The following is a 27418-nucleotide window of genomic DNA, read 5'->3' as shown; positions in this document are numbered from 1 at the left end:
TCACTTAGGCATAAATGTTTTTACATTGGCAGTTTATTTCAGATGGTTTATGAAATTTAATTTTTAGGTAAAAAAGATGACTTCTTAAAAACTTAGCAGAGTGGAATCTTGGTTAGGAAGCTCCTTAAGAATGAATGTTGGGGACTTCCTGACTGGTCCAGTGGTTGAGATTTGGCCCTCCAACCCAGAGGGTGCAGATTCAGTCCCTGGTCAGGGAGCTAAGATTCCACATGCCTTGTGGCCAAAAAACCCAAAACAGAAGCAATATAGTAACAGATGTAGTAAAGGCTTTAAAAAATGGTCTAAATCAGAAAATCTTTGAGAAAAAAAAAAGAAAAAGTGAAATTGTTTTTAAAAGAGAATGAATTAGAAAATTTCTTCAAGGCAGAGGCTCTCTTTTCATTCCTTTTGTATTGACTTCTTGATGTTTCTCCTGCCCGAGTGCCTCATAGCTTCCTGCCTTTCCAGGTCCCCCATAGACGAACTGCAAAAGCCCCCCCACCAGAGTCCCCAAATTATTGTCTTTAATCAGGTACTGTTTTGTTTCTGAAGTCTCCCTTACACAGGTGGATGTTTGCAAATAAAAGAAGACTCCTTTGCTCCTTTTAGCATGTGTAGTGGATGTTTGAGTTAGGAGACCTTCTGAGATCCCTTCTGTCATCCGAGAGTCTTGTCTCATTTCCATGTCCCCTCAGGAAAGGGGGCCAGCATCTTGATTTTTCACTTCCGAGGAGTGTTGACTCTCAGTGTGCATTAGGTTGTATTCATCTCTAATTTATGACACTTGGAATTTGTCAAAGTAGAGTAACATTTTCCAGTAGGCTAAAATAACATAGTTTGTCGCTTTTCCTTATATTTTAAAAAATATTCAGGGATTGAAATCATCTTTACCAGATTACAGAGCTGCAACATACATGATAATATGTCAGATTTCCGTGAAAGTGACCATGGAAGATACCTTCGTTAACTCCTTGGCTTCACAGATTATCAGAACACTGATCAGAATTCCCTCTCTGATCAAGGATGGATTGAGTTGCTTGATAGTGCTCCTTCAGAGACAGAAGCCAGAGAGCCTGGGGAAAAAGTACGTACAATTGAATTGTGAATGATGATAATTGGAGGTGAATGAAGTTATTTTGAGTAGTTTTTTTCATAGGATAAATTTTATGCTATTTTTAAAAATTGCCATTCATTGTCTTCTAACATGTAAAGTCAACGTCTTATGTCCTTGTTTCTTCAAAGGCCATTTCCTCACTTGTGTAATGTTCCTAATCTTATTACACTACTTCATGGGATTTCTGAAACATACGACATTAGTCCTCTTCTGAGGTACATGCTTCCCCACCTGGTCGTCTCCATGATTAATCAGATTACAGGTAAATGGTTTTACATGTTGTGTCCAAAAACTTACTTTCTCATATTTAATTTTCTTAAGATAAAAATCACACCCTGGTTAATATCTTTTAGATATCTAGAGTTTTCTGCTGTCCAACTCTTTTTGTGTAATTTGTCTGTTTTTCTGACATGAGAAACATTTAGGGTGGGGAGCAGATTGGTTGAAGGGAGAACCTTGTTAATTGAGTAATACACTCAGTATTTTTTTAAATTTTTATTGAAGTAAAGTTGCTTTACAGTGCTGTGTTAGTTTCTCCTGTACAGCAAAATGAATCAGTTATAACTGTACCTATATCCTTTTGGATTCCCTTCAGGTTACCACAGAGCATTAAATAGAGTTCCTTATATATACAGTAGGTTCTCATTGGTGGTGGTGGTTTAGTTGCTAAGTCGTGTCTGACTCTTGTGATCCTGTGGATTGTAGCCTGTCAGGCTCCTCTGTCCATGGGATTCTCCAGGCAAGAATACTGGAGTGGGTTGCCATTTCCTTCTCCAGGGGATCTTCCCGACCCAGGAATCCAAAGTGGGACTCCTTCATTGTAGGCAGACGATTTACCAACTGAGCTATGAGTGAAGCCCAGGTTCTCATTCAGTTCAGTTCAGTCGCTCAGTCGTGTCCGACTCTTTGCGACCCCATGAATCGCAGCACGCCAGGCCTCCCTGTCCATCACCAACTCCTGGAGTTCACTCAGACTCACGTCCATCGAGTCAGTGATGCCATCCAGCCATCTCATCCTCTGTCGTCCCCTTCTCCTCCTGCCCCCAATCCCTCCCAGCATCAGAGTCTTTTCCAATGAGTCAGCTCTTCGAATGAGGTGGCCAAAGTACTGGAGTTTCAGCTTCAGCATCAGTCCTTCCAATTAGTTACCTGTTTTATACATAGGGTCAATAGTGTGTATGTGTCAGTCCCAGTCTCCCAGTTCCTCCCACCTGCCGCCTTTCCCCCTTGGTATCCATACATTTGTTATCTATATCTGTTCTGTTTCTGTTGCAAACAAGATCATCTATACAATTTTTCTAGATTCCACATATATGTGTTAATATACAATATTCGTTTTTCAGACTTTACTCTGTGACACCCTCTAGATAGTACTTTTTTTTAATATGTGTTCTTTTACATGTTTCTACATGAAAAAAGATGATGGAATTACTTTAAAATAGTTAAAACACATTGTTGAGTCAAACTTTCCCTTTTCATTTAGATATTTAATAAACTTTAGTGATTCCTTTATAATAAATATCTAGTTGCCCGAAAAAGTTTTTCTCTCTTGAGTCATTGAAAATATAAGATGAAAAATCTCATGTGTGAAAATCCAGATTTAAAAAAAGCCCAGAAGTTAATTAGAAGGTGATTATTTGCAGTATATGTTTTTCGCCTTTCAATAAATATGGAAAGACAAGGAAGACATTCTTGGTGCTGTTGCTACTAGACTAAGAAAGACGTTCTAAGAAAGTTGTCTCTAAAGTTACATCCATTTATTGGAAAACAAGGTTTACTTAACCCAATCTCAATTTAAACATGAGTTTTAGAAACATGACTAGCACAAAAGAAAGGGTACATTTCCTGTTCAGATGGTGAGTAATGAAGTCAGGGCCAACATTCATTCTTACATAATGGAAGATGACAGCTCTTGCTTCAGTAAGGAGGCATTGAGATGAAAGTATAGCCTGTATTCAGGTAGTTTATTGAAGTGTAGATTCAGGTCCCAGCTCCACTGCTTGTAATGTGGCTTGGGGAAAGACTGTATTCTTTGGACTTCTGTTTCATTAATGAGAGAGGCATGATAGTACTTGTTTTTAAAAAATTTAGAGGATTTCAAGTAAAGGATAAATGAGAGTGATGTATACAAAATGATTTTAAAAGATACAAATGACCAAATAGGTGAAGTACACTTGAAAATAGGTATAAAGCTGGATGTGGATATATGTCTTAAAGTTATTCCTGTAGAAAGATTTTCTGCTATAAAAAACCTAATAGCATGCACATGCAAAAACATTTTTCTCCAGTCAATTTTAATTTGTTATGTATGCTAAGGAGAAGAAACTGAAGAGATGGATGGTCAAGTCTATAGGAGACTCTTAGAAGCCATACTTACAAATATATCGCTGAAGAACAACTTAGACCATTTGTTGGCTGGGTAAGCTCTTACTTTTGACATGCTTTTGATATTTGTATTTCTGTGGCTAAGTATACTTCTCAGGGTTGGTTAACAGTTTTCCAGTATCCCTTTATAATGTATTTTTTGCTTTGTCCATGTTCATCTAATTGTAAGTACTTAGTCAAGTGATTGTGGCAACAGAAAAGAAGTAATTTCTCTTGTTTATCTTTAATGTATATATGTGATCATGCAGAGTTAATAGTGAAGATAAATTTGGGTTATATTATATGTAATTTGTGGTTGTTTAAAATTTCCTCATACTAAGTGGACCAAAATGCAAGAAACAATATATCACAGTTGGTAATCAGTAAATGTCATTAAGAAACTTAAACCACTAAGTAAAGATAGTTGAGAGTCTCCCATTTTCTTTTCTTAGTAGAAGGGCAACTTGATACAATGAAAAGAATGTAGTCACAGTAGTCAGAAAAAAGGTGGAGGTGTTAGTTGCTCAGTCACTCTTTGTGACCCCATGGGCTATAGCCCGCCAGGCTCCTCTGTCCATGGAATTCTCCAGGCCAGAGTACTGGAGTGGGTTGCCATTTACTTCTCCAGGTGATTTCCCAACCCTAGGGATTGAACCTGGGTCTCCTGCAGTGCAGGCAGATTCTTTACCATCTGAGCCACCAGGGAAGCCCAGACATAAGTTAAATCCTTCCTCTTATCACCTCCAGGCGAGTAGAGTAGTAAGTTCTGAAGGTCAGGCTGTGTGGATCTGGTTTTGTCATTGTGTATCGTTGGGCAGGTACCTGTCTACAGGGTGTGTTATTTGTGCACCCTGCTCCCATGTTGGCTTGTGAATTAAATGAGGTTAAATATGCAAAGTACTGTTGAGAGCTTGGCTGTGGATTCAGACAGGGCTTGAAAACTGTGCTCCACTTTTTATGATATAATAGTGCTCACTGGAGAAGGAACTGGCAACCCACTCCAGTGTTCTTGCCTGGAGAACCCCAGGGACAGGGGAGCCTAGTGGGCTGCCGTCTATGGGGTTGCACAGAGTCGGACACGACTGAAGTGACTTAGCAGCAGTAGCAGTGCTCACTGAGTATATTGCCTCTTGTTGCTGTTCTTGTTTAACTTCAGGCAAATTAGAAGACTTCTTAGTCCGAGTTTTTGTACCCGTAAAATTAATCTAATTTTTACCCTGTGGAGGTCTGACAGAGATAATACATTCTAAAGCACGTAGTATGTAGTAGGGTTCAATACATAGTAACTCTCATGCCTGCTAGTATTTGTTTTGTTTTGCAGCCTTCTTTTTGAAGAGTATATTTCATATAGTTCCCAGGACAAAGTGGATTCTGATAAAGTGTCTTTGCTTAATGAACAGTTTCTTCCACTTATCAGACTTTTAGAAAGCAGGTAAGCTGTGTGTATATGTGTGTGTGTGCACTTATTAATGTGTACCTCTGGTTTTATAAAGAGATGATTTACAAGTTACTAATAAAGTGAAGGAATTATAAAGGGATTGTTTTTCTTTTCTACCTTTCAGGAAGGGACAATTATAGGATTTAAATATATTTGAAATATAAGAGGGAATAAAGGTATGGGGACTATGGAGAGTATAATTTTTTATATAGACTGTTGTTGAAATAGTCATAATAACAAACTCAATTAGTGTCATTTGGTTTTACATATTCCGTTTGTCAAAAATTTGAGTCTTAATCTCAGTAATTTTTTAAAAAGTTAAATTTTTTCCTTTTATACCTGGATGGTCTGTGTAGTTAATAACTTTATTAAGAATAATGAACTGACTCTTTAATTTCATCCCAGATACCCCAAAACATTAGATGCTGTGCTAGAGGAACGCCTAAAGGAAATTACAGACCTGAAAAAGCAGGAGCTTTTTCACCAATTTATCTCTCTTTCTACAAGTGGAGGAAAGTATCAGGTAACTTTTTCTTCAGGGGATTTGTGACACGGATATTCATGGGATTATTTGAAGAGCTTGGGAAGGAAATTTGCTACTTCACTCCTCTGTTTGAGAAGTTCCATGGAGAGAGAAGATTTACTCAGTTTGCCTTAGTTACCAGAAGTAAGACTCTGAGGCAGGAATTAAGTAATTGCAGAAAGGTACAGTAATTTTTAAATAACTGTGAACCTGATGCTTATTTCAGGAAAAGTGTTATTTGGAAATTTTATGTCTAATGCTCATTAGCAATCACCAAAAGATGGCCTAACTTAGATTCCTAGAGATCCTTATCTTTCTCCTGCATCTTCACTTCTTAGCACAGCACCCACCAGCCACATGTGGCTATTTAAGTCATTGATTAGGAAAAGGGAAATAAATTTTATTTCATGATTATGTTCAGACTTCAGAAATTTTCTAGGGACAATTTGCCCCAAGTCTTTATGCTAGAAGTTAGACATTTATGTAGTTCTTATTGTTTGCCTTGAAAACAAATGTTATGAAGAGAAATGTGATTGTTTTGGTTTTTCTCTTCCATAATTAGACTTTCATCTTTAGTGGTATTTCATTTCCAGATCACAGGTTGATAGACTTCCTTCTTAGTCTAATTACATAAATAAATGAAGTTGTCAACAACTCCAGTGTCACATCATTTTCTTAATAGATGAAATGCAGTCCCTCTTAAGTGATCAATTTTTTTGATACATATTTTCATTTAGGTGCTAATACCCAGTGGTTTATCTTAGGTGTTTTTCACCTTGCCATCAGACATACATAAAGAACACAGAATCACTTCATAAGTTACTTCACGGATTTAAACCTACATCTAGACACAACTATAAACGAAATCCCACTCCAGTACTCTTGCCTGGAAAATCCCACGGGTGGAGGAGCCTGGTGGGCTGTAGTCCATGGGGTCGCTAAGAGTTGGACACGACTGAGCGACTTCCCTGTCACTTTTCACTCTCATGCATTGGAGAAGGAAATGGCAACCCACTCCAGTGTTCTTGCCTGGAGAATCCCAGGGACGGGCAGCCTGGTGGGCTGCCGTCTGTGGGGTCACACAGAGTTGGACACGACTGACGCCACTTAGCAGCAGCAGCATACACGAAATCACAGCATTCACAGTACAGATTTTTGTATCTATTTACAAATCATACTGTGTTTTGGAGGCAAAGATTTTGCTTTACTCTTTACTTTTGGTTTACTTTACATTTTGCTTTCTGAAATTAGATGGTTATTGAATATGTCAGCGTGGTGTGGTTTTCTTTGGTTCTTGATTATATGCTGCTCAGATTTAATGGTGAGATCATTTGCTAATTGTGATGAATCCTATAGTTTTTAGCAGATTCTGATACCTCCCTGATGCTCAGTCTGAATCATCCGCTTGCTCCTGTGAGACTTCTGGCCATTAATCATCTGAAAAATGTCATGACAACACCAGAGGTTTGTGTCAAATAGCTTTGATTTTTGATGTTTTTATCCTTGAGATGAACAGTGTAATTCTAGAGTAAGAAATTGAAGTTACCACTTAGAATCAATATTGTTTAATTATAGAGGTAAAGCTAATAAAGCAGATGCGAGTTCATTGGACAAAGATTTAGGACCATACGTACTGGAAGCCACCATTTTTAACCTGTATATGTCCTAGCTGGTAAAGAATCCACATGCAATGTGGGAGACCTGGGTTCAGTCCCTGGGTTGGGAAGATCCTCTGGAGAAGGGAAAGGCAACCCACTTCAGTATTCTGGCCTGGAAAATTCTATAGACTGTATAATCCATGGAGTCGCAAAGAATCGGACACGACTGAGCGACTTTCATGTCCTAGTAGCAATTTGTTATCAATATGTTTCCACATTGCAGATGATTAGGTTAGCTTTAATTGAGAGTTTTTCAAACTGGTATTAGGGATGAATTTATAGAGGGTCACAAATTATCTGAGTTTTCAGTTTTGAAATTTGAATTTGACAGTCTTACTTAACATGAACATATTTGAGGATATCAGAATGATAGCTTTTGGGACCCTGTTCAGTTTTGGTACCTGCCAGTCTCATTTGTGTTTAAAATTTAAGTACAGAAGCTGACGTAATTTGTAAATAAAGCTTTTATGCCCAAATAGTATTTTACAAAGACTTTGCAGTGATTCGAGTAGAGTGGTATTTTCCAAACTTTAGTCATTCAGCAACATTTTTTTGCTGTATTAGCTTACAACTGATGTTGTTTTGTAGCTTCTTTTAAATGGACTCACTGCTTTTCACATAGCCTTGATTGTTTTCTTAAAATATGGTGGATTGGGGCTTCCATGGTGGCTCAGTGGTAAAAGAATCTGCTTGCCGATGAAGGAGACTTGGGTTTGATCCCTGGGTTGGGAAGATGGCGTGGGGAAGGAAATGGCAGCCCACTTCCATATTCTTGCCCAAGAAATCCACTGGACAGAGGAGCCTTGTGGGCTGCAGTCCATGGGGTCACAAAGGAGTCGGACATGATTTAGTGACTAAGCTACAGCAATAATGGTTGATTTAAGTATTATATTTCTTTTTTTTTTTTAACTTCTAATTTTGTTTTGGGGTATAGCCAATTAACCAACAATGTTGTAATAGTTTCAGGTACGGTATTATATTTCATGTGAACAGCTTAGTAATTCAGTATTTTTATAGGTTATGCTTCATGCAAAGTAAATATAAAATATTGACCATATTCCCTGTGCTATGAATTAACTGCTTGTAACTTATTGAATTTATGCCTAGCAGGCTTGTACTTCTTTATCCTCTTCATCTGTTTCACATAGCTTTTACATCATGAGTTTGAAGTGCTAATTGTATGTACATTTTATTATAGTTAGTACAGTTGGAAATAAGAATGTGCATCTATGTAATATCTAAAATCACCTCATGCTCTACCACTTGCATATTTGGGAAATTTTTGGACTAGAGAAAAACAGTAGGAGAAATTCATTTCTTCACAGCACATAGCAGTGTGAACAGGCTGAACTCTATAAACTTGTGTCATGGCCGTTAAAACCAGATTCATATTGCACGTAGAATTTAATTTCAGCTAATCATAATTACTGCTTTAAATTTATTCATGACTTTTTTTTTTTTTTAGTTTTTTAGCTTTTAACTTACAACTTTATAAATATTTTGAAAATGTTCTAATTTAGATTTTTAAACAGTTATACTTACTTTTGAAAATGGTTGATGTACTCATATTTGAAAAATACTGCTTTGCTTGGTTCATTCCTGATCTGGTACAAATTATGTTTCTTTCATAAATTGCTGCTAGATTTGTCTTACTGACTGGTTGGATAAGTAAACTCAGTGAGTACTGTTCTTTGTTGTAATAGGAAGATTTCAGTGAGTAGAATAAGAAAGGAGTTCCTGAAATCTCCTAATATTCTTGAAGTCATTCGCATCCTTCTTTTACTCTTAATCCAGTCCTACCCTGGATTTGTTAGTTTTTCAGTGAAGGGCAGTGTATACGTACGTTCAACTTACAGGCTTAGGTACTGTAATTGCAGTTAATGTCTGTCTTCGCGTGCACTGATTTCCTTTCACTTCTCCATTACTGTCTGGACACAAGTAGGTTCCGTTCTCGAATTCCAGATTGAGCTATTGGGCTACTTGTTAGCTTTTGAGGAAAGTTTGACATTATACTTTGACTTAGTTTTGTGGATTTGAAGGATTTTACTTTTTCTCTCCCAACCTTCCCTTCTGATCTACATTTTTCTTCTATAGGATTATTTACTTTTTTTTTTTTTAACCACCTACAGGGAGAGCTATATTCAATTGGGTTCAGTTCAGTTCAGTTGCTTAGTCGTGTCCAACTCTGCAACCCCATGAATCACAGCATGCCAGGCCTCCCTGTCCATCACCAACTCCTAGAGTTTACTCAGATTCACGTCCATCAAGTCAGTGATGCCATCCGACCATCTCATCCTCTGTCGTCCCCTTCTCCTCCTGCCCCCAATCCCTCCCAGCATCAGAGTCTTTTCCAATGAGTCAACTCTTCGCGTGAGGTGGCCAAAGTACTGGAGTTTCAGCTTTAGCATCAGCCCTTCCAATGAACACCCAGGACTGATCTCTTTTAGAATGGACTGGTTGGATCTCCTTGCAGTCTAAGGGACTCTCAAGAGTCTTCTCCAACACCACAGTTCAAAATCATCAATTCTTCAGCACTCAGCTTTCTTCATAGTCCAACTCTCACATCCATACATGACCACTGGAAAAACCATAGCCTTGACTAGATGGAGCTTTGTTGGCAAAGTAATGTCTCTGCTTTTCAATATGCTATCTAGGTTAGTCATAACTTTCCTTCCAAGGAGTAAGTGTTTTTTAATTTCATGGCTGCAGTCACCATCTGCAGTGATTTTGGAGCCCAAAAAAATAAAGTCTGACACTGTTTCCACTGTTTCCCCATATTATTTCCCATGAAGTGATGGGACCTGATGCTATGATCTTCATTTTCTGAATGTTGAGCTTTAAGCCAACTTTTTCACTCGCCTCTTTCACTTTCATCAAGAGGCTTTTTAGTTCCTCTTCACTTTCTGCCATAAGGGTGGTGTCATCTGCATATCTGAGGTTATTGATAGTTCTCCCGGCAGGCTTGATTCCAGCTTGTGCTTCCTCCAGCCCAGTGTTTCTCATGATGTACTCTGCATATAAGTTAAATAAGCAAGGTGACAATATGCAGCCTGGAAGTACTCCTTTTCCTATTTGGAACCAGTCTGTTGTTCCATGTCCAGTTTAACTGTTGCTTCCTGACCTGCATATAGGTTTCTCAAGAGGCAAGTCATGTGGTCTGGTATTCCCATCTCTTTCAGAATTTTCCACAGTTTACTGTGATCCACACAGTCAAAGGCTCTGGCATAGTCAATAAAGCAGAAATAGATGTTTTTCTGGAACTCTCTTGCTTTTTTGATGATCCAGCAGATGTTGGCAATTTGATCTCTGGTTCCTCTGCCTTTTCTAAAACCAACTTGAACATCCGGAAGTTCACAGTTCACATATTCTTGAAGCCTGGCTGGAGAATTTTGAGCATTACTTTACTAGCATGTGAGATGAGTGCAATTGTGCAGTAGTTTGAGCATTCTTTGGCATTGCCTTTCTTTGGGATTGGAATGAAAACTGACCTTTTCCAGTCCTGTGGCCACTGCTGAGTTTTCCAAATTTGCTGGCATATTGAGTGCAGCACTTTCACAGCATCATCTTTCAGGATTTGAAGTAGCTCAACTGGAATTCCATCACTTCCACTAGCTTTGTTCATAGTGATGCTTTCTAAGGCCCACTTGACTTCACATTCCAGGATGTCTGGCTCTAGGTGAGTGATCACACCATCGTGATTATCTGGGTCATGAAGATCTTTTTTGTACAGTATTTCTGTGTATTCTGGCCACCTCTTCTTAATATCTTCTGCTTCTGTTAGGTCCATACCATTTCTGTCCTTTATCGAGCCCATCTTTGCATGAAATGTTCCTTTGGTATCTCTAATTTTCTTGAAGAGACCTCTAGTCTTTCCCATTCTGTTGTTTTCCTCTGTTTCTTAAGGAGTCTTACATTTTTGTTGTGAATGATTTTATGTTTTATTTTCTTTCATAATTTAAAAGAAAAACATGAACTTTTTTTGGCAGAGTGCATGTCATCATCCTTATAAAAACTATGAAAATTAATATGCTTAATTTTAACACTGCTGATGTCTAAGGCACTGTTTTAAGCATTGATATGTATTATTTGATCCTGTAACAGCCTTTTGAGGGATGTACTGTTTGTTATTAGCCCTGTGTTATAGATGAGAATAATGAGGCTTAGGAAGGTTATGTAACTTACTCAAGATCTCATAGCTTGTCCAGTGGTAGAGCTGGGATTTCAACCTAGACAGTCTCGTTCTGTAATCTCTGCACTCCCAATATGTAGGTTTTCTCTCATTTTTACAAAATAAAAATTGCATTTCAATTACACATGTTATATTTTCAGTGGAAACTGGAAAAAGTTTGTACCAAGCAATTATTCATCTAAAAAGGACTTCTAGAGATGGCCTGCTGCTGCTGCTGCTGCTAAGTCGCTTCAGTCGTGTCCGACTCTGTGCGACCCCATAGACGGCAGCCCACTAGGCCTCCCCCGTCCCTGGGATTCTCCAGGCAAGAACACTGGAGTGGGTTGCCATTTCCTTCTCCAATGCATGAAAGTGAAAAGTGAAAGTGAAGTCGCTCAGTCGTGTCTGACTCTTAGCGACCCCATGGACTGCAGCCTACCAGGCTCCTCCGTCCATGGGATTCTCCAGGCAAGAGTACTAGTTCAGTGCAAATTCAATTCCTGTGTGCTTAGTTTTGAATTTGCACCAGGGGCAGCAGAGCCTGTGTTCCTTGACTGGAATTCTGGAATGCCTTTCACAAAACCATACTTCCTTTCTAATTTAAAGTCTCGAGATTATAGCAACAACTAAATTAATTTTTCCCCATTGTTCAGGAGAGTATCGATGAGTCTTTCATAAAAGAAGCCATTTTAACCCGATTGGGTGATGACAGTGTGGATGTCGTTTTGTCGGCTGTAAGTGCTTTTGAGGTGAGTGACTTTGTTGTGCATGGAAGTGCATGTTTTGCTTGTCAGTATTTACTTACCTTTCTCACACGAATCACCTCTAGGCAGGAATATATTTGTAAATTATTCTTTTTTGGAAATAGTTCTGTTGAGATCACAGACTTTTAATTGGGGAGAGCACATAGGAGTAGTTAGATTACACAGCTTTATATATCTGGAAGTTCTTTTAAAATGGAAAAGTGCTTTTTATTAATAGTAAATTCCCGAGGTTCATGGGAAATTGGCTCCTGAGTGCTACTTTTGAGAAACTGCTCACATACAACTTTTAAATTATGGGATTTTAAACTTGTAAATTTGGGATTCTTGGGAGATAAATTCTCTTTTTTGGGGGGGGATAAATTCTTTATAATTCATAATTTTTTTAAGTTTAATAAGCACCATATTTGAAGCAAGTAAAAATTTACCCATGGTTATTTTTTTCTCTCTAGGTTTTCAAACAACACTTTAGTTCAGAAGTGACAGTTTCACATCTCCTGAATCTCTTTCAAAGAGCAGAACTTTCAAAAAATAGGGGATGGTAAGTATTTATATCTTCTCTTACAAATAAATTAGTGAAATTCTTGTATGAAGTTCACTTTTATTTGGATTTGTATGGGCCATAATATTCTCTGTGTTTGAAATTTTTCTTAATAAAATGGAAAAAGAAATATAATGTGTGACATAATGCTAAGATCTGGGAAGTAGGATAGGAGGCGACTTTAATTTTTTACTTTATATAATTTTGTGGGGTCTTTTTTTTTAACAATAATATACTTTATAACTAAAAACAAATACAAATACATTAAATAAAAAATAGACTCAGAGGCACATGACACTTTTTGTAATATTTGATGAGCTTTTACTATTTCATTTTTGGCGTCTATGCTTTTTACATGGAAAACTGACTAAGCTCTTTAGAGAATGAGAGCGTGTCTTACAAGTTTTTATATCCTATGTAGTTGAACAGAACATAATATCTGTTCAGATATTATTTTTTGAACTTAAGAGTGAATCTTGGATTTCTAGTGGAGTTGAGACATAGTATAGTGTGATCTATGTTTTATGTTACAATTAATGATCTGTCAAAAAAAAATTGGGCTTCCCCTGTGGCTCAGCTGGTAAAGAATCCGCCTGCGATGTGGGAGACCTGGGTTAGATCCCTGGGTTGGGAAGATCCCCAGAAGGGAAGGGCTACCCACTCCAGTATTCTGGCCTGGAGAATTCCAGGGACTAAGTCCATGGGGTTGCAAAGAATCAGACACAACTGAGCGACTTTCACTTTCAAAAAAAATATGATTTGACAGAATTGATTTAAAATTCATGCTCCAAATAACCCCTTTGTTAGCATGGATTTTAAGTGATGTCTTGATGTTTCTTAGTAATGTATTTGGTAAAGAGACCAGGATTGTGTCAGTTGAGCTGGGAAAGTATAATGATGAGTTTTTGCTGAACTGAAGTCTCTAATGTATCTCAACCAAATGTGTTTATGTATCTTTTAGGTACAAGGTACTTGAGATCGCAGCAGGCATACTGGTTAAAGAGGAAATACTGGGTGAAAATGATCAGTTGTCGAATCAGGTGGTGGTACATCTGTTGCCATTTATGATCATCAACAGTGACGACATGGAATCTGCTGAGATGAAAATGGCTGTTTATTTATCAAAATCAGGAATTTGCTCTTTGCATCCTTTATTAAGAGGCTGGAAAGAAGGTAAGAGATGAAACTGTTTTTCAGAAAAAGTGAACAAGTGACACTTAAAAGAAGGAAGATAATGACAAGTAAAAACGGACAGTGATTGTTACTTGAAATCGTTTATGTTACATGCCAGCAAGAATTTTGAAACTTTTTGCTAATATGAAAAGTATACTTTGAAAAGGAAGCTCACCCACTGATGAATTCTAAATTGTATGAAAAGAAAAATAAAAAGCACACCTTCACAGGAAGATTGTAAAACTTTTGCCTAAATTCCCTACTCTGCATTCAAGTGAATGCAGACACATTGATGACATAAGAGCCCCTGGTGTTTGATTCTTATATATGCATTCTTTTTTTTTTTAAACAGCTCTTGAAAATGTGATTAAAAGCACAAAGTCAGAAGAACTAATTGGCGTAGCGAATCAGAAGATGATTGAGTTGCTGGCTGACAATATAAATTCGGGGAATCCCTCTTCAATGTTAAAGATGGTAGGTATGCTATTGAAGTCCGCACCCTGGCTTTCCTTCTCAGAAGCTTTCTGGACTCTCAGTGGTTACTTTACTAGGTTCTTCTTTTATTTAAAATAACTTTTCCATTCTTGAGTACTTTGTTTTGTTTTAAAAATATATAGTGTTATTTAGTGTATCTTGCAGATGTTTGAAATCTTTAACATTTTGGAGAATTTATTTCATTGTGTTGTTTATTGGACCAGTAGGAATATAATGTATACTTTTTAATCTTTTTTCCTCTCATTTAAAGTATTAAAGTCATATTTTTCTTAAAAGAACAAAATATAATATCTGAAAGAAGTTTTCTTTTGCCTTAGTAAATAAACCTTTTAAAAACATTTATCTAGTTGGCAGGTGCAATTATGTTCATTGTAATTTCTCAAATTATTTTTATAATTAGAAGTCAATGCTTATTACTTTTTTAAGGTTTTATATTTATCATCTCTGAATATAGAACAAATGATACCCAGATAGGCAGAGGTTGAGAAAATTGTTTTTATGCAAACCGAAAGCCACCATTAATGGAGTTGGTTTATTTTTCAAGGTAGAGGATTTAATAGGTGTTGGAGAGAAGGAATCCTTTAGCTTGAAGCAGAAAGTGACTTTTCACGTAGTCATGGCTGTGCTTGTCTCCTGCTGTTCGTCCTTGAAAGAAACTCACTTTCCATTTGCAACAAGAGTCTTCAGTTTGTTGCAGAAAAAAATAAAGAAGCTTGAAAATGTCATTACTACAGTGGTAAGTAAGGAGTGCAGAGTCTCTGGAGAGTCGAATGTTGAGACCACTTTGTCAGTCACAGTAGAGCTGAAAATTGGAGGCTGAGATGCTGAGTCTTTGGATTCTAGGAGTAGAATATGAAGTGGCTTTTTGTAGTAGTAGGTAATGAATTAGGCACTCTCTTCCTTCTGCAGGAAATGTGATTAAGTAGTGGGATTTCAGGTTTGCGGGGTTTGTGTCTGATAATTGACTCTACTCTGTGTTATCTCTATTGGGCCATTTTCCGAGTTGTACTTAACTACATCTAGTGATAAGGAATTCACTAGATACATTACTGTTTGAATAATACTGTTTTGTTCTGTTGTTTACTAAAATAGATGTTTTGTATTATTTTTATTTGGATTTTGCAAGCATATTATTATCTTTGACAGTCTTACATATTGATATTTTTACCTACTACCACACCTTGAGGTTACAGAGTTTTTTCTTTTAATATCTGCCATAAATAGCATCTTACAGTAGTGTCATTTTTATTTCTTGTGTTCCTTGTTGTAGCAGTTGCTCAACAAATCTCGTCTTTTTCACATTCATTTATACCCTTAGGATTTTATAAGTTCTATCACAGCCATTATAGCTAAATTTTTGTAAACTTTATAGAAATGAAGCTTCATATTTTAAAAAAGTGGCCCAGGGAATTCCCTGGTGGTCTCGTGGCTAGGACTTTGTGCTTTCACTGCTGGGGCCCAGGTTTGATCCCTGATTGGGGAGTTAAGATCCCACAAGCCTTGAGGCTCAGCCAAAAAAAATAAAACATAGTTCAGATGAGCCCTTCTTAACTTCTTTATTTTTTTGAATGCATGGTGACCTGGACTCTACTTGTTTCAGTGGTAAAGTGTGGACAAATTGAGCATTTTATTAATGGATAGATAACATGTTGTTTTATATCTGATACCCTTTCTGAAAGTTTTGAGCATCTTTTTGGCTGTAGTAGATCCATGGACGGAGGAGCCTGGTAGGCTGCAGTCCATGGGGTCACCAAGAGTTGGACATGACTGAGCGACTTCACTTTCACTTTTTACTTTTCATGTATTGGAGAAGAAAATGGCAACCTGCTCCAGTGTTCTTGCCTGGAGAATCCCAGGGACAGGGAGCCTGGTGGGCTGCCGTCTATGGGGTCGTACAGAGTCGGATACGACTGAAACGACTTAGCAGCAGCAGCAGCAGCAGCAGCACATTGAGCCAGTGAAATCCACCACCAGAGCCATTATCTTGAAAGTCTGGCTTTGGGTTATTTTACTTCCAGGTTACTACTCTGCACTTGCCTTGCGGAGTCTCATTTGTCATTTTCCTGCACCACTTCTCATGCTTCCTGTTGGCATTTTAGTGTAATTCCTATGCACCTTAACTTTATGCTTCTTGTTTAGAATCATCTGCAAATCTGGGGATTTGACCATGTATTATTCTTCAGATCAGCAGTAAAAGTGTGAAATGAGAAAAGTCTCTTCAAGGATCTCTTGGAAATGCAATTCCTAATCTTCTGTTTAGAAACATGCCTACCCTTTATTTGATAAAGCATAATTAACAGGAATAACATTTGATTTAGGGATGGGTTTTAAGAAAACACAGATAAAATGAAGCCACGCTGAACTTATTTGTGTCTTTTCTTGTGAATACTGATGGTTAGATGTCTTCAAAAATCTAATTAAAACAACTAATCTCCCTACCCAAATACATGTATAGACAAAATTTTGCAAATTACACAATTGTACAGCCATTGCAGTCCATCTCTATAAGTCATGTTCAGGACACCTTTAAATTAGTGCTGTTTTTGTTCTGCTTTAACATTTAAGGAGATCTCCTCAGAATGGCATTTTGAGCTGATGATGGACAGAGGGATACCATTGGAGCTGTGGGCACATTACGTAAAACAGCTCAAAACTGCCCAGCGGATTGCCGTGGAGGACTCAGTTTTACTCTTGTTTTCACTGAAAAATTTTATTCATACTCTAAAGGCTCCTAAATCTTTTCCTAAAGGTAAGACAAGCCATGAATCCCTTGAGTGTGATACTGTGGAAAACTGAAGTATTGATTCTCCAGTGTTCTTTGTCTTGAATGAAAAGTTCCCAGGGTGTATTCACATAAGCTTATGCGCCATTTCCCATTCTCTTCACGTCCCCATAGATGATACATGGTGGAATCCCGAACAGCTGCAAGAAGACAGCAGAGACTACCTGCGTCTGCTCATTGGGCTCTTTGAGACGGTTCTCAGTGGTGCTGATGCCATTCACTTTCGGGTTCTGATGAAACTCTTCATAAAGGTACCAGGTCATCTTTTTCAGACATACTCTTCCCTTGAAGATGATGTTATAAATTATTTCAGTTTTGGTAGTTTTTAATGAAAAAGAAAGCAGACCTTTAAGCAGTGAAGTGTGTGATGATGGAGGCAGGCTGGTAAAGCTGTGCTGAATCATGACAGCAGTCCGGAGGTTGGACAGAGACTGACATGGCTGCTGGCCTCCTAACGTATTAGTCCTGCTCAGGTATTTAATAATCACAACAGCCCAGTGTATCTGGCTGACTAATGCCATTACCAGAGAGAAACTGTGGTTCAGAGAGGCAGTTCAGGATGTGCAGAGCCACTCAGTGGAGAGATTTCGTCACAGCACCGTGAGCTCCCTGCTGCCAGGCCCAGTGGTCAGTTCTTTATCCTGTCTTAACCTCTAAACAGCGTTTGACACAGTTGACATGGGTCACTCCACCCTTAAAGTACTTTCTCAGTGAGGCTTCCTAACATCATTCTTGTCTGGGTTGTCTGCTTGCTGACCTCATCCTTTTCATTGTTTGAGCCCAAAATTATAGAGAAGTCCTCTGAATACCACTGCCAGTAAGTCCTCTGAACTCGTCTCTCTCCTTCCCAGTGGGTTAAAGTACCCAGCAGAGATGAATTTTAAAGTGACTAGACAAAGCAAAACATTGCAGTAAATTGTTTTTTGTAATGGTACACTAGAGGAAAGATCTGGAACCAACTTATTTGAGTAAAGGGCTTCCCTGGTGGCTCAGATGGTAAAGAATCTGCCTTCAACGCAGGAGTCCCAGATTCAGTCCCTGGGTCGGAAAGATCCCGTGGAGGAAGGAATGGCTACCCACTCCAGTCTTCTTGCCTGGAGAGTCCCTCGGACAGAGGAACCTGGCGGGCCACAGTCCATGGGGTCGCAAAGAGTCAGACAGGACTGAGCGACTAAGACTTTACATACTGTTTGACTAAAATTAACTTGACTATCTTTTTTTTAGGTACATTTAGAAGATGTTTTTCAGTTATTCAAGTTCCTTTCTGTTTTATGGACCTATGGTTCTAGCCTTTCAAATCCACTCAACTGCAGAGTGACAGCAGCGCTGCAGACGCAAGCTCTTTATGTGGGCTGTGCCCTGCTGTCTTCTCAGAAGGCGCAGTGCGAACATCAGCTGGCATCTGCATCTTCTCCAGGTACTACAAGTAGCCTTGTCCTGTTCTGTCATGACCAGCTGGTAATGCTTCCTCTGTGTGAGATGGATGAAGGTTGTGGTTTGGAGAATTAGTTTTTATTAGTGTGAGTGCACACTCTCTCTGTAGGGGTATGTGTGTGTGTATTTGTGTATATGTAGGAAATGGCAACCCACTCCAGTGTTCCTGCCTGGAGAATCCCATGGACGGGGGAGCCTGTATTTGTGTATATGTAGGAAATGGCAACCCACTCCAGTGTTCTTGCCTGGAGAATCCCAGGGACGGGGGAGCCTGGTGGGCTGCCGTCTATGGGGTCGCACAGAGTCTGACACGACTGAAGCAACTTAGCAGCAGCAGTAGCAGACTGTTTGTAGTTTGTTTGCAGTTACTTTTATATTGCTTTTAAGTTCTAAATATCAATTGCAAAATCTTGCCAAAACAGGTAACAAAAATGGTAGGTGATTAATTTTGGGTTTTTACTATCCAACTGTTCATTTTTTGAGTAGTAACAGGGCTATCTAGGGAAACCAAACCATCTTAATACAATTCAGCATTTAACTGATTGATCATATAAAATTGGTCTCCATTCAGGCAACCCTTATGGATTTATCTGTTTTATCTGGTATAAAGTAATTTTCAGGTTGGGCACTCAGTAATGAAACAGCCAAAAATAAAACTTATGTTTTTTCATAAGTGAAATTATAAATTTTGCAAAACATGCAGAATTTCATAAAGTTGATGAATACAATTTTGAGAAGTGGATTGACTTATAAAGTTATTGACAAATGAGAGGATCTGGCAGAATCAGACCCTGTAGTGACTGAAGGTGAGAAAGTTGATGAGGATGATGGAATCATTTTACTATGAGAGGAAAGAGTGGCCCGTGGGAAATCTGAACATGCTCTTGATTTTGTCTTTCCAAATCGCTCTTTATAAGTGGTCTGTGAAAGCAAACACTCTTTTTAAATGGTCTTACTTTTTTTTTTTTTAATTTATGTTTTGGCTCTCTGGATCTTCATTGTTGCATGCAGGCTTTCTCGAATTGTGATGAGCAGGGGCTCCTCTAGTTTCAACGCACAGGCCTCTCACTGCGGTGGCTTTCCCTGTTGAGCACAGGCTCTCAGGTGCTTCAGCCTCAGGAGTTGTAGTACACAGGCTTAGTTGCCTTGTGGCATGTGGAGTCTTCTCAGACCAGGGGTCGAACTCGTGTCCCCTGTGTTGGCAGGTGGATGTGAACTTGCTGCACATTTCTTAAACTTTTTCAATGAATACATTGTAAGCATCTTTCTATATTAATATATATAATTATATATTTTTAAATGTCTACAGAATATTTTATATGGAGATATGCCATATTTTATGAAAATAGTTATCCACTGTTAAACTTGTGAGTTTTAAAAAAAAGTCACAAGTAGTTAGATTTTTTAGTTAGGTATGAAATAAATGTGCTATCCTTTAGCATCAAAGGCAGTGGCTTGTGAGGGCCATGTCTCTTTGTAGGCAGCACGACAAAGGACCTAACTTTTCCTGTGGTATTGCGGCAAGATGAACTCCCTTCGTACTCCTGCTGCTTTGCTTTCTGTCACCTCCCCCTTCCTAAAGTACTTTTGCATTTATGCTCCCTAGACATGTCACAGGACTCTGTTAAAAACAGGAGAGGTACGTTCCGTTCTGCTTGAAAGCTCAAGGACCACTAGCATCGCCTAGGACCAGATAGAGGGCGCTTACTCATTGCACCTGTCCTCAGGCCACTCGACTGCGAGTGTCCGGTGAGCTGCTGCTGCTGCTATATCACTTCAGTCGTGTCCGACTCTGTGCAACCCCAGAGACAGCAGCCCACCAGGCTCCTCTGTCCCTGGAATTCTCCAGGCAAGAACACTGGAGTGGGTTGCCATTTCCTTTTCCAATGCATGCATGCATGCTAAGTCACTTCAGTCGGGTCTGACTTTGTACAACCCTATGGACAGCAGCCCACCAGGCTCCTCTGTCTACAGGATTCTCTACGCAAGAATACTGGAGTGGGTTGCGATTTCCTTCTCTGCAGTGAGCTTCTAGTCATACCTTATCCATAAGGAATCTTGGCTGGTATTTGTTTTCATATAATTACAAAAAACATGATGTTTGTTTAAAAGGAAAAGAGAAAGGACTGGAAATTCTAGCAAATAGATACCTGGGCCTGAAGCTGCCCTTTTTGTGAATTCATCTCTTCAGCTGTTCATTTCTGGCTTTATTTTATAAATTAATTTTCTGGAGACCAGGAAAATTTAACTTTTATATGACCTCAGAAAGGTATGAACGCTTGTCATACTGTTTCTTGGCATTCCAGAAGTAGTATATATAGAATGGATCATTTCTAGCAAGATAAAAATTACCAAAATTTGCCCCAGTAAATAGCATGGAATAAAGCATAAATAACTACTATAAAAGGAATTTAGTTCTCTTTATCCCAGAGACTTCTCTTTCAAAAAACCCTGATTCAGTTGCTTTCACAGATTCATTTTACCAGATCCTTGAAGCCAGTTTATTTCAGTGTTGTTGAGCGGGGCAGGGCATAGAATGAAGGAAAGCCTCCAGATTTTGTTTAAAACCAGCACAACATGCTGACAGACAAAAGGCAGTGCGTGCTTTGAATAATAATGCAACAGTTCTAAATAAAATATTTCTTGGGTCCAGGAGCATTATTTTAGAGAATAAACATTTCCCCAGAGTTCATTCCAGCAGGACAAAATTGGTTCAAAACTGGGAACTCTATTATGTAATTGGCTAGAGAAAACTCATATAATCATGTCCAAAGATCTGAAAAGGCATGAGATAAAAATCAGTAACTGTTCCTAATTAAGTGACAGCAGAATAGGAGTAACATGATGAAAATACTTCTCAAATCAGAAGCTAGTATTTTTGCCACATAATTGGGGAAACAAAAGCATTCTTGTTAAATTCATCATTTTTGTTGAACATGGTTCTAGTTGGCAGAAATAGATGCCTTTCAAGTACTAGTGAGATGTATGAATGATAAAGCTGACGTCCCAGGTCTGTGGGGTTCTTAAGTTGAATATTAAGCAGGACATCTGGCTAGTCATTTGGAAATATTAAAGAAGTTTGACTCCAGCCTTATTCCTTAGACAAAAATGTGAGCTGAACTAAAGATTGCACATTAAAAAGAAAACTTAGCTTTAGTGTTAGAAAATGTGGAGTACATATGATGACTATCTAAATATAGAGGTAGGTACTTTTTAAAGAGAGCACCTTTCTAAGCAACATATAAAGCTAGAAGAAAGTAGTCTTCTATAAAGCTATAAAGTTACCACGTCAAAAAGAATGTGAAAGCAAACATCAGTTCAGGACAAAATATCTGCCAAGCCTGATGCACGAGCAGGTTATTTCCTCTGCACACTTGCTCAGGGGTGTATGTACAGGGCGTTTGTTGCAGCGGTTTTAATGCCAAAAGACTAGAAACAATCTAAACTTTTACTAGTAAGGTACTAGTTTTTAAAGATATGGACCACACGATCTGGCATTTGTGTACAATTTTAAAAGGCTTTTACTTTAGATATGTATGTATCAGTAGTGGTATGGGAAACACTCCCAGTGTAACTGAGATGTGAGAGCGGCTGTGCAGAGCAGGACGTGTGTGCTCTGGTCTCATGTATTTTCAGACAAGCACACCACTATACATCTAGCATTTCTCTAGGGTAGTGAAAGGATTAAACAGTGACTTCAGAGAGGGGGTTTGTGCTGGGAGGAAAGTTGCAATTTTATGCTGTTTCAGTGTTTTCATTGTTACTTAAATGTTTTTCCCTTTGGTTTTAGTGGTGATCTCTCTACTCATTAATCTGGGTAGCCCCATAAAAGAAGTGCGCAGGGCTGCCATTCACTGTCTCCAGGTCCTCAGTGGGGTGGTGTCCCAGTTTCATCTGGTCATAGATCACGTGGTTCCTAAAGCAGAGGAGATCACCTCAGATGCCACCTACGTTGTTCAGGTAAACTCAGTGGCAGAGAAGATGGAGTGTGTGCAGACCGTTGTGGACACATGAGCCATTCTCCCCTTCGTTGACGTTCTGCTTTGCAGGGCGTTTGATTGGCTAAGTCATTGAATTTAGAAATTGATATGTCAGTATCTGCACATCTTTATCCCCTAATCTTAAAAAGATAGCAGTATCATGTTGCATTTCTGCTGTCTTGTCACTGGCTAAAAGACCAGTGTTGGTAGTAAGCTACCAGACGGGTAGTGATACCATTTCCTATTCAGATTTCAAGGGGAAATGAAAAATCGTGAGCTGTGTTGCATCATTTGGGAAAGCATCTTCCCTGAGTAGCACACGGAGCCCCTGCCGCTTTTTCTTTAAGCCACTTTTCTTTTTTGTATCCTAGGACTTGGCAACTTTATTTGAGGAACTGCAGAGTGAAAAGAAGCTGAAATCTCATCAGAAGTTATCTGAAACTTTGAAAAACCTCCTTCATTGTGTATATAGTTGCCCATCTTACGTTACAAAAGACTTGATGAAAGTACTTCAGGACATCAACAATGAGGTATGTGTAACTTAGTGGGCTGTATCCATTGCAGGTGATGTTAGTGAAGATTATTTTAATTAGTCATGTGTGTACAAGACTGCGTGAGAGTTATATATATACACACTCAGGCGTGAATACTTTCATATTAATGTGAAAGAAGAGCTGAGGTGGAGGGAAAAGATACAGGGTACAAAAAACAAGCAGCAGTGCATTTCTGTCCATTTTAAAATTGTGTGTTATCCCTGCCTCATCATTGACTTGATGTTAAATGAATTTTAAAATCACAGGGAGAACTGATGACAATGCATTGATGAAAAACAGTTTGTGTTTATTCTCAGGTGAAAATCTCCACAAAATAATAATATTTGAACATAAAAGTCTATGTATATTTCAAAATTGTTTACTCTTTTTTAAAATACACATGGCTGTACATTTCTAGAGAGGTCGGGGGGAGAAACAGAGCTTTATGGTTCCAGGGAAGCCCGTGTTACGAAAGAAAGAGGTTTATGAACCATTTGTGTGATGGTTTGTGCTTGTAAGCCAGAGAAAACTGCTCCTTATCCTTGTGTTCCAAAAATTCCTCTGGACCTTACCAGTCTTTGGAATTGACTGCAAGTTGGAGAAGTAAGAGAGGGGTAGTGTTGTTATTTAGTCGCTAGGTCAAGTCTGACTCTTGTGACCCTGTGGACTGTAGCCTGCCAGGCTCCTCTGTCCATGGATTTCCCAGGTAAGAATACTGGAGTGGGTTGCCATTTCGTTCTCCAGGGGATCTTTCCAACCCAGGGATCAAACCGGAGTCTCCTGCATTGACAGTTGAATTCTTTACCACTGACCCACTAGTGATGGAGAAGGCAATGGCACCCCACTCCAGTACTCTTGCCTGGAAAATGCCATGGACGGAGGAGCCTGGTGGGCTGCAGTCCATGGGGTCGCAAAGAGTCGGACACGACTGAGCGACTTCACTTTCCTGCATTGGAGAAGGAAATGGCAACCCACTCCAGTGTTCTTGCCTGGAGAATCCCAGGGACGGGGGAGTCTGGTGGGCTGCCGTCTATGGGGTCGCACAGAGTCGCACATGACTGAAGCGACTTAGCAGCAGCAGCAAGCCACTAGTGAAGCCCAAAATTGGGATAAAATGGAGTAAAAGACATTTCATTACATTGTCCAGGCCAAGAAAATAGATGGCCTGTGTCCGCTCTGTGTCGTTCCTGATACAGTGTAAACTAGGAGTTGACAGTCTTGTTCTATGAAGCAGTGTCCCCAAGCTTCTTGGCACCAGGAACTGGTTTTGTGGAAGACAGTTTTTCCACAGAAGGGTGGCGGGATGCTTTCGGGATAATTCAAGTGCATTACTTTTATTGTGCACTCTCTTTCTGTTTTGTGGCCATTTTGGGATAGTCCGCCTTGACTTTAAGGTTAGGGTTCATGCTCCTGTGAGAATCTAATGCCACCGCTGATCTGACTGTAGGAGAAATTCAGGCGGTAAAGCAAGTGATGGGGAGCAGCTGTAAATACAGATGAAGCTTCACTCACTCATCTGCTGCTTACCTCCTACCGTGTGGCCCAGTTTCTAATGGGCCACAGCCCAGCCCTGGTCCACAACCCTGGGGTTGGGGATCCTTGCTGTAAAGGACCAAATAACAACTATTTTACGCCCTGTGGCTGTACAGACTCTGTTGCAGATGCTCTGCTCTGCCATCATATTGCCAAAGCAGCCTCAGACAGTATGTAAACAGAAGAGCATGCTTGTGATTTTCAACAAAATTTACAGAAACAGATGGTCCTCTGAACGTGTCCTGCAAGCCATAATTTGCTGGCTGCTGCTTTAGTTATTGAAGACTTCACATATATAATTTGAATTAATATTAATTATACCAAGTTGGAAATATTGTGTGGAAAAGCTTAATTTTATTTTTGTAGTCTAAAACTTCAGTTTGTATTTCCTGTTTTTAGAAAGTCTTAGAATGCCCACAGAGTATTACTGCTGAAAGATTCGGAGCTTTTGATTATTACAGACTGAACTGTCATGAGGCACCTGGGTGCCTTAGTTGGATTAATAGCTGTCCTTATGCCTAGGAGGTCATTACTGTTGGTTTTTTCCTTCTGTGTTAAGCTTCTAGTCTTACAACATCTCTTTGGATGTTTTTGTACAGCAAGGAAAAACTTGCATCAGTATAAATAACTGTCTACTAATAAACTTTCCAAACTTTAGCTGGTGCTTTCTCAGCTGTTGTCAATGATTGAACAACTTTTAGAAAAGAGCCAGAAGGAGCCCGCAGCTGTCCTGAAAGATGAGGCCATTGCCCTGCATCTCATTCTGGGAAAATATAATGAATATTCAGCTTCTCTTTTACATAAGGACCCGAAGAGTCTAGATATATTTATAAAAGCTCTGCACACAACAAAGGAACTTTGCATGGGAATGCCAGCCATTCAGATTACAGCTCTCGAAAAGGTCAGTGATTTCTTTCAGAGATTAAAGCATGTTAAGCTTTTGAAAATTTGTAATGTTTACTTCGAGAAGATAAAATGATCTGAATGTGTTTCAAAGGAATATGATACATTTGACCCATTTTTGCAAAACTGGATAATGTACATGAGTCATTAAACTGACAAAATGGGGACCAATTTCACATTGTAAGACAATGATGGAAACGTCATTTTTAGAATTCAGGTTTGTTCATAGATCTCAGTTGCCTTTCTTCTGCCTCTAGATTACGAAGCCATTTTTCGCAGCTATAACAGATGAAAAGGTTCAGCAGAAGCTTTTGTGCGTGTTGTTTGATTTATTGGTGAACTGTAAGAACTCACATTGTTCTCAGACTGTTAGCAGTGTTTTCAAAGGGGTAAGTTGCAAACTTGTCATTTATTAATATTTACTCTCTTCCAAGTAATGCCATGTTTAAGCCTTCTCCCTTTTGTAATTCCTTTAGGAAGTCAGATATTCCCATTAGCCAGAATCATAGAAAAGTAGGTCATAGAGAAATGCAAAATCAAAAGTTGTAAGTCCTCACTATTACTTTTATGGTATGAAATATTTAGTTTTGAATGGTAGGGTGTGTGTTAGTTTAGGTGTTACTCACCTCCTAGGCAAGAACAGGAAGGTGTAGTGACTTGATGTTCAGCAGGGTCACGGATTATTATTCTACTTAATTTAAGTTGTTTAATGACACATAGAATGGAATTGAGAATCTGCTCATTGGTTTCTATGTATGTTGGAACCTAGCTGTGGATCTGAATAACTACCTAATTACCCTGTGTGTTGCTTTGTTGTGCTTTTTAGGGAAACTTTCTTTCACAAAAATACATAATAGCGTGGTGAAGTCCTAGTGTCCAGATTCTGCAGTTCTCAGAATTATAACATATTTTCTTAGATTTCTAAGAAAATTTGTTCTAAGTGGAACAAATTAAGGTACAGAGCAGTGTGATAATGTGCTCCTGTGTGTGTCTAAGCTTTATAGAGTTGTTGGTATATGGAATATTCCCCAGGAATATATAAGGGATTGTCAGTGAAGTTTCCCTTTGGGTATTGGACTGGGCTCTAGGGTCATAGGGAGACATAAAATGGGACAGAGACGTTTGCATTGTATCTCTCTAAATCTGCGTAAACTGCTCTAATGGTATCCGTGGAATCCTATCATCACGCATTCCTCCTTAATATTCTAGATTTCTGTTAATGCTGAACAAGTCAGAATAGAACTGGAGCCACCAGATAAAGCCAAGTCCTTAGGCACAATTCAGCAGACGAGGAGGCAGAAGATGCAGCACAAGTAAGCGTGGCTGTCCCCAGGCCGTGAATGTTTGGAACCATCGTGACTTTTTTGATGCCCATCAATGTGGCATAATTGGTTACAATAGTCTTTACTTAACATTGACAGTATTTGCTTTTCTTTTTGTCTCGTCCGATTCCCAGAAAATCACAAGATCAAGAATCTGTCCAGGAAGTTGGAGGTTCTTACTGGCAAAGAGTAACCCTCATCCTGGAATTATTGCAGCACAAAAAGAAACTCAAAAATCCTCAGATACTGATACCGACTCTTTTTAACCTGCTGTCAAGGTAATAACACTTGCCTTTGATCTGTGAGAGAATAAGATTCTAATTCTTGCCTGTTTTCACACTCTCTTCTTGCTCAGCTAGTCTGTAAAACAATGCAAGTTGAATACTATAGTTGGAAGATTTAAAGAATGGTTACAGGAACCTGTTTGCCAAGGCCTGAAACTAACCTTCATCCTGTATGTGTGGTAAATGAGCACTCACCTTGCAGCCTGCTTTCCTGCTTCGTGGTCAATACCGTGTCCCTGGGGCATCATTACCTCTGTTTAAGGATGTAGTGTGACACCTGGTTCTTTTAGCCCTGCATCATTAGATAGCCATAGTGTGTGCCTTGCATGGTGGATATGTGCTCTCGTCTGAAGAAAAATAATTCTCAAGGTTGTCCTCTAAGAAGGTTCAAAATGGGTTGATGGAAAGTTCG

The 27418-nt window shown here is 39.0% G+C and overlaps 1 protein-coding gene across 3 annotated transcripts in view; it reads left to right on the top strand.

Annotated features, from left to right (window-relative positions):
- The window catches only part of HEATR1 (HEAT repeat containing 1), a 50838-nt gene that overhangs the window by 5761 nt on the left and 17659 nt on the right, over window positions 1–27418 (top strand). For 2 of the 3 annotated variants that reach the window (XM_070781767.1, XM_070781768.1), the window contains exons 7-26: window positions 873–1084; window positions 1243–1376; window positions 3431–3533; window positions 4800–4910; window positions 5322–5439; window positions 6796–6903; window positions 11919–12014; window positions 12479–12567; window positions 13529–13740; window positions 14093–14218; window positions 14784–14971; window positions 16801–16984; window positions 17132–17268; window positions 18242–18434; window positions 22242–22411; window positions 22803–22961; window positions 25156–25398; window positions 25658–25789; window positions 26610–26713; window positions 26857–27000. In XM_070781767.1, the coding sequence (XP_070637868.1) occupies window positions 873–1084; window positions 1243–1376; window positions 3431–3533; window positions 4800–4910; window positions 5322–5439; window positions 6796–6903; window positions 11919–12014; window positions 12479–12567; window positions 13529–13740; window positions 14093–14218; window positions 14784–14971; window positions 16801–16984; window positions 17132–17268; window positions 18242–18434; window positions 22242–22411; window positions 22803–22961; window positions 25156–25398; window positions 25658–25789; window positions 26610–26713; window positions 26857–27000 (2963 nt within the window). Of the gene's footprint in view, window positions 1–872; window positions 1085–1242; window positions 1377–3430; window positions 3534–4799; window positions 4911–5321; window positions 5440–6795; window positions 6904–11918; window positions 12015–12478; window positions 12568–13528; window positions 13741–14092; window positions 14219–14779; window positions 14972–16800; window positions 16985–17131; window positions 17269–18241; window positions 18435–22241; window positions 22412–22802; window positions 22962–25155; window positions 25399–25657; window positions 25790–26609; window positions 26714–26856; window positions 27001–27418 lie in introns of all 3 variants that reach the window. The other variant, XM_070781769.1, reaches the window with a different exon arrangement.

Source organism: Bos indicus, chromosome 28 (genome assembly GCF_029378745.1).
Source record: "Bos indicus isolate NIAB-ARS_2022 breed Sahiwal x Tharparkar chromosome 28, NIAB-ARS_B.indTharparkar_mat_pri_1.0, whole genome shotgun sequence".
In the NCBI taxonomy this organism is placed as follows: domain Eukaryota; kingdom Metazoa; phylum Chordata; class Mammalia; order Artiodactyla; family Bovidae; genus Bos; species Bos indicus.
The sequence above is the reverse complement of the archived record's forward strand: the minus strand, read 5'-3'. Positions and strand labels throughout refer to the sequence as shown.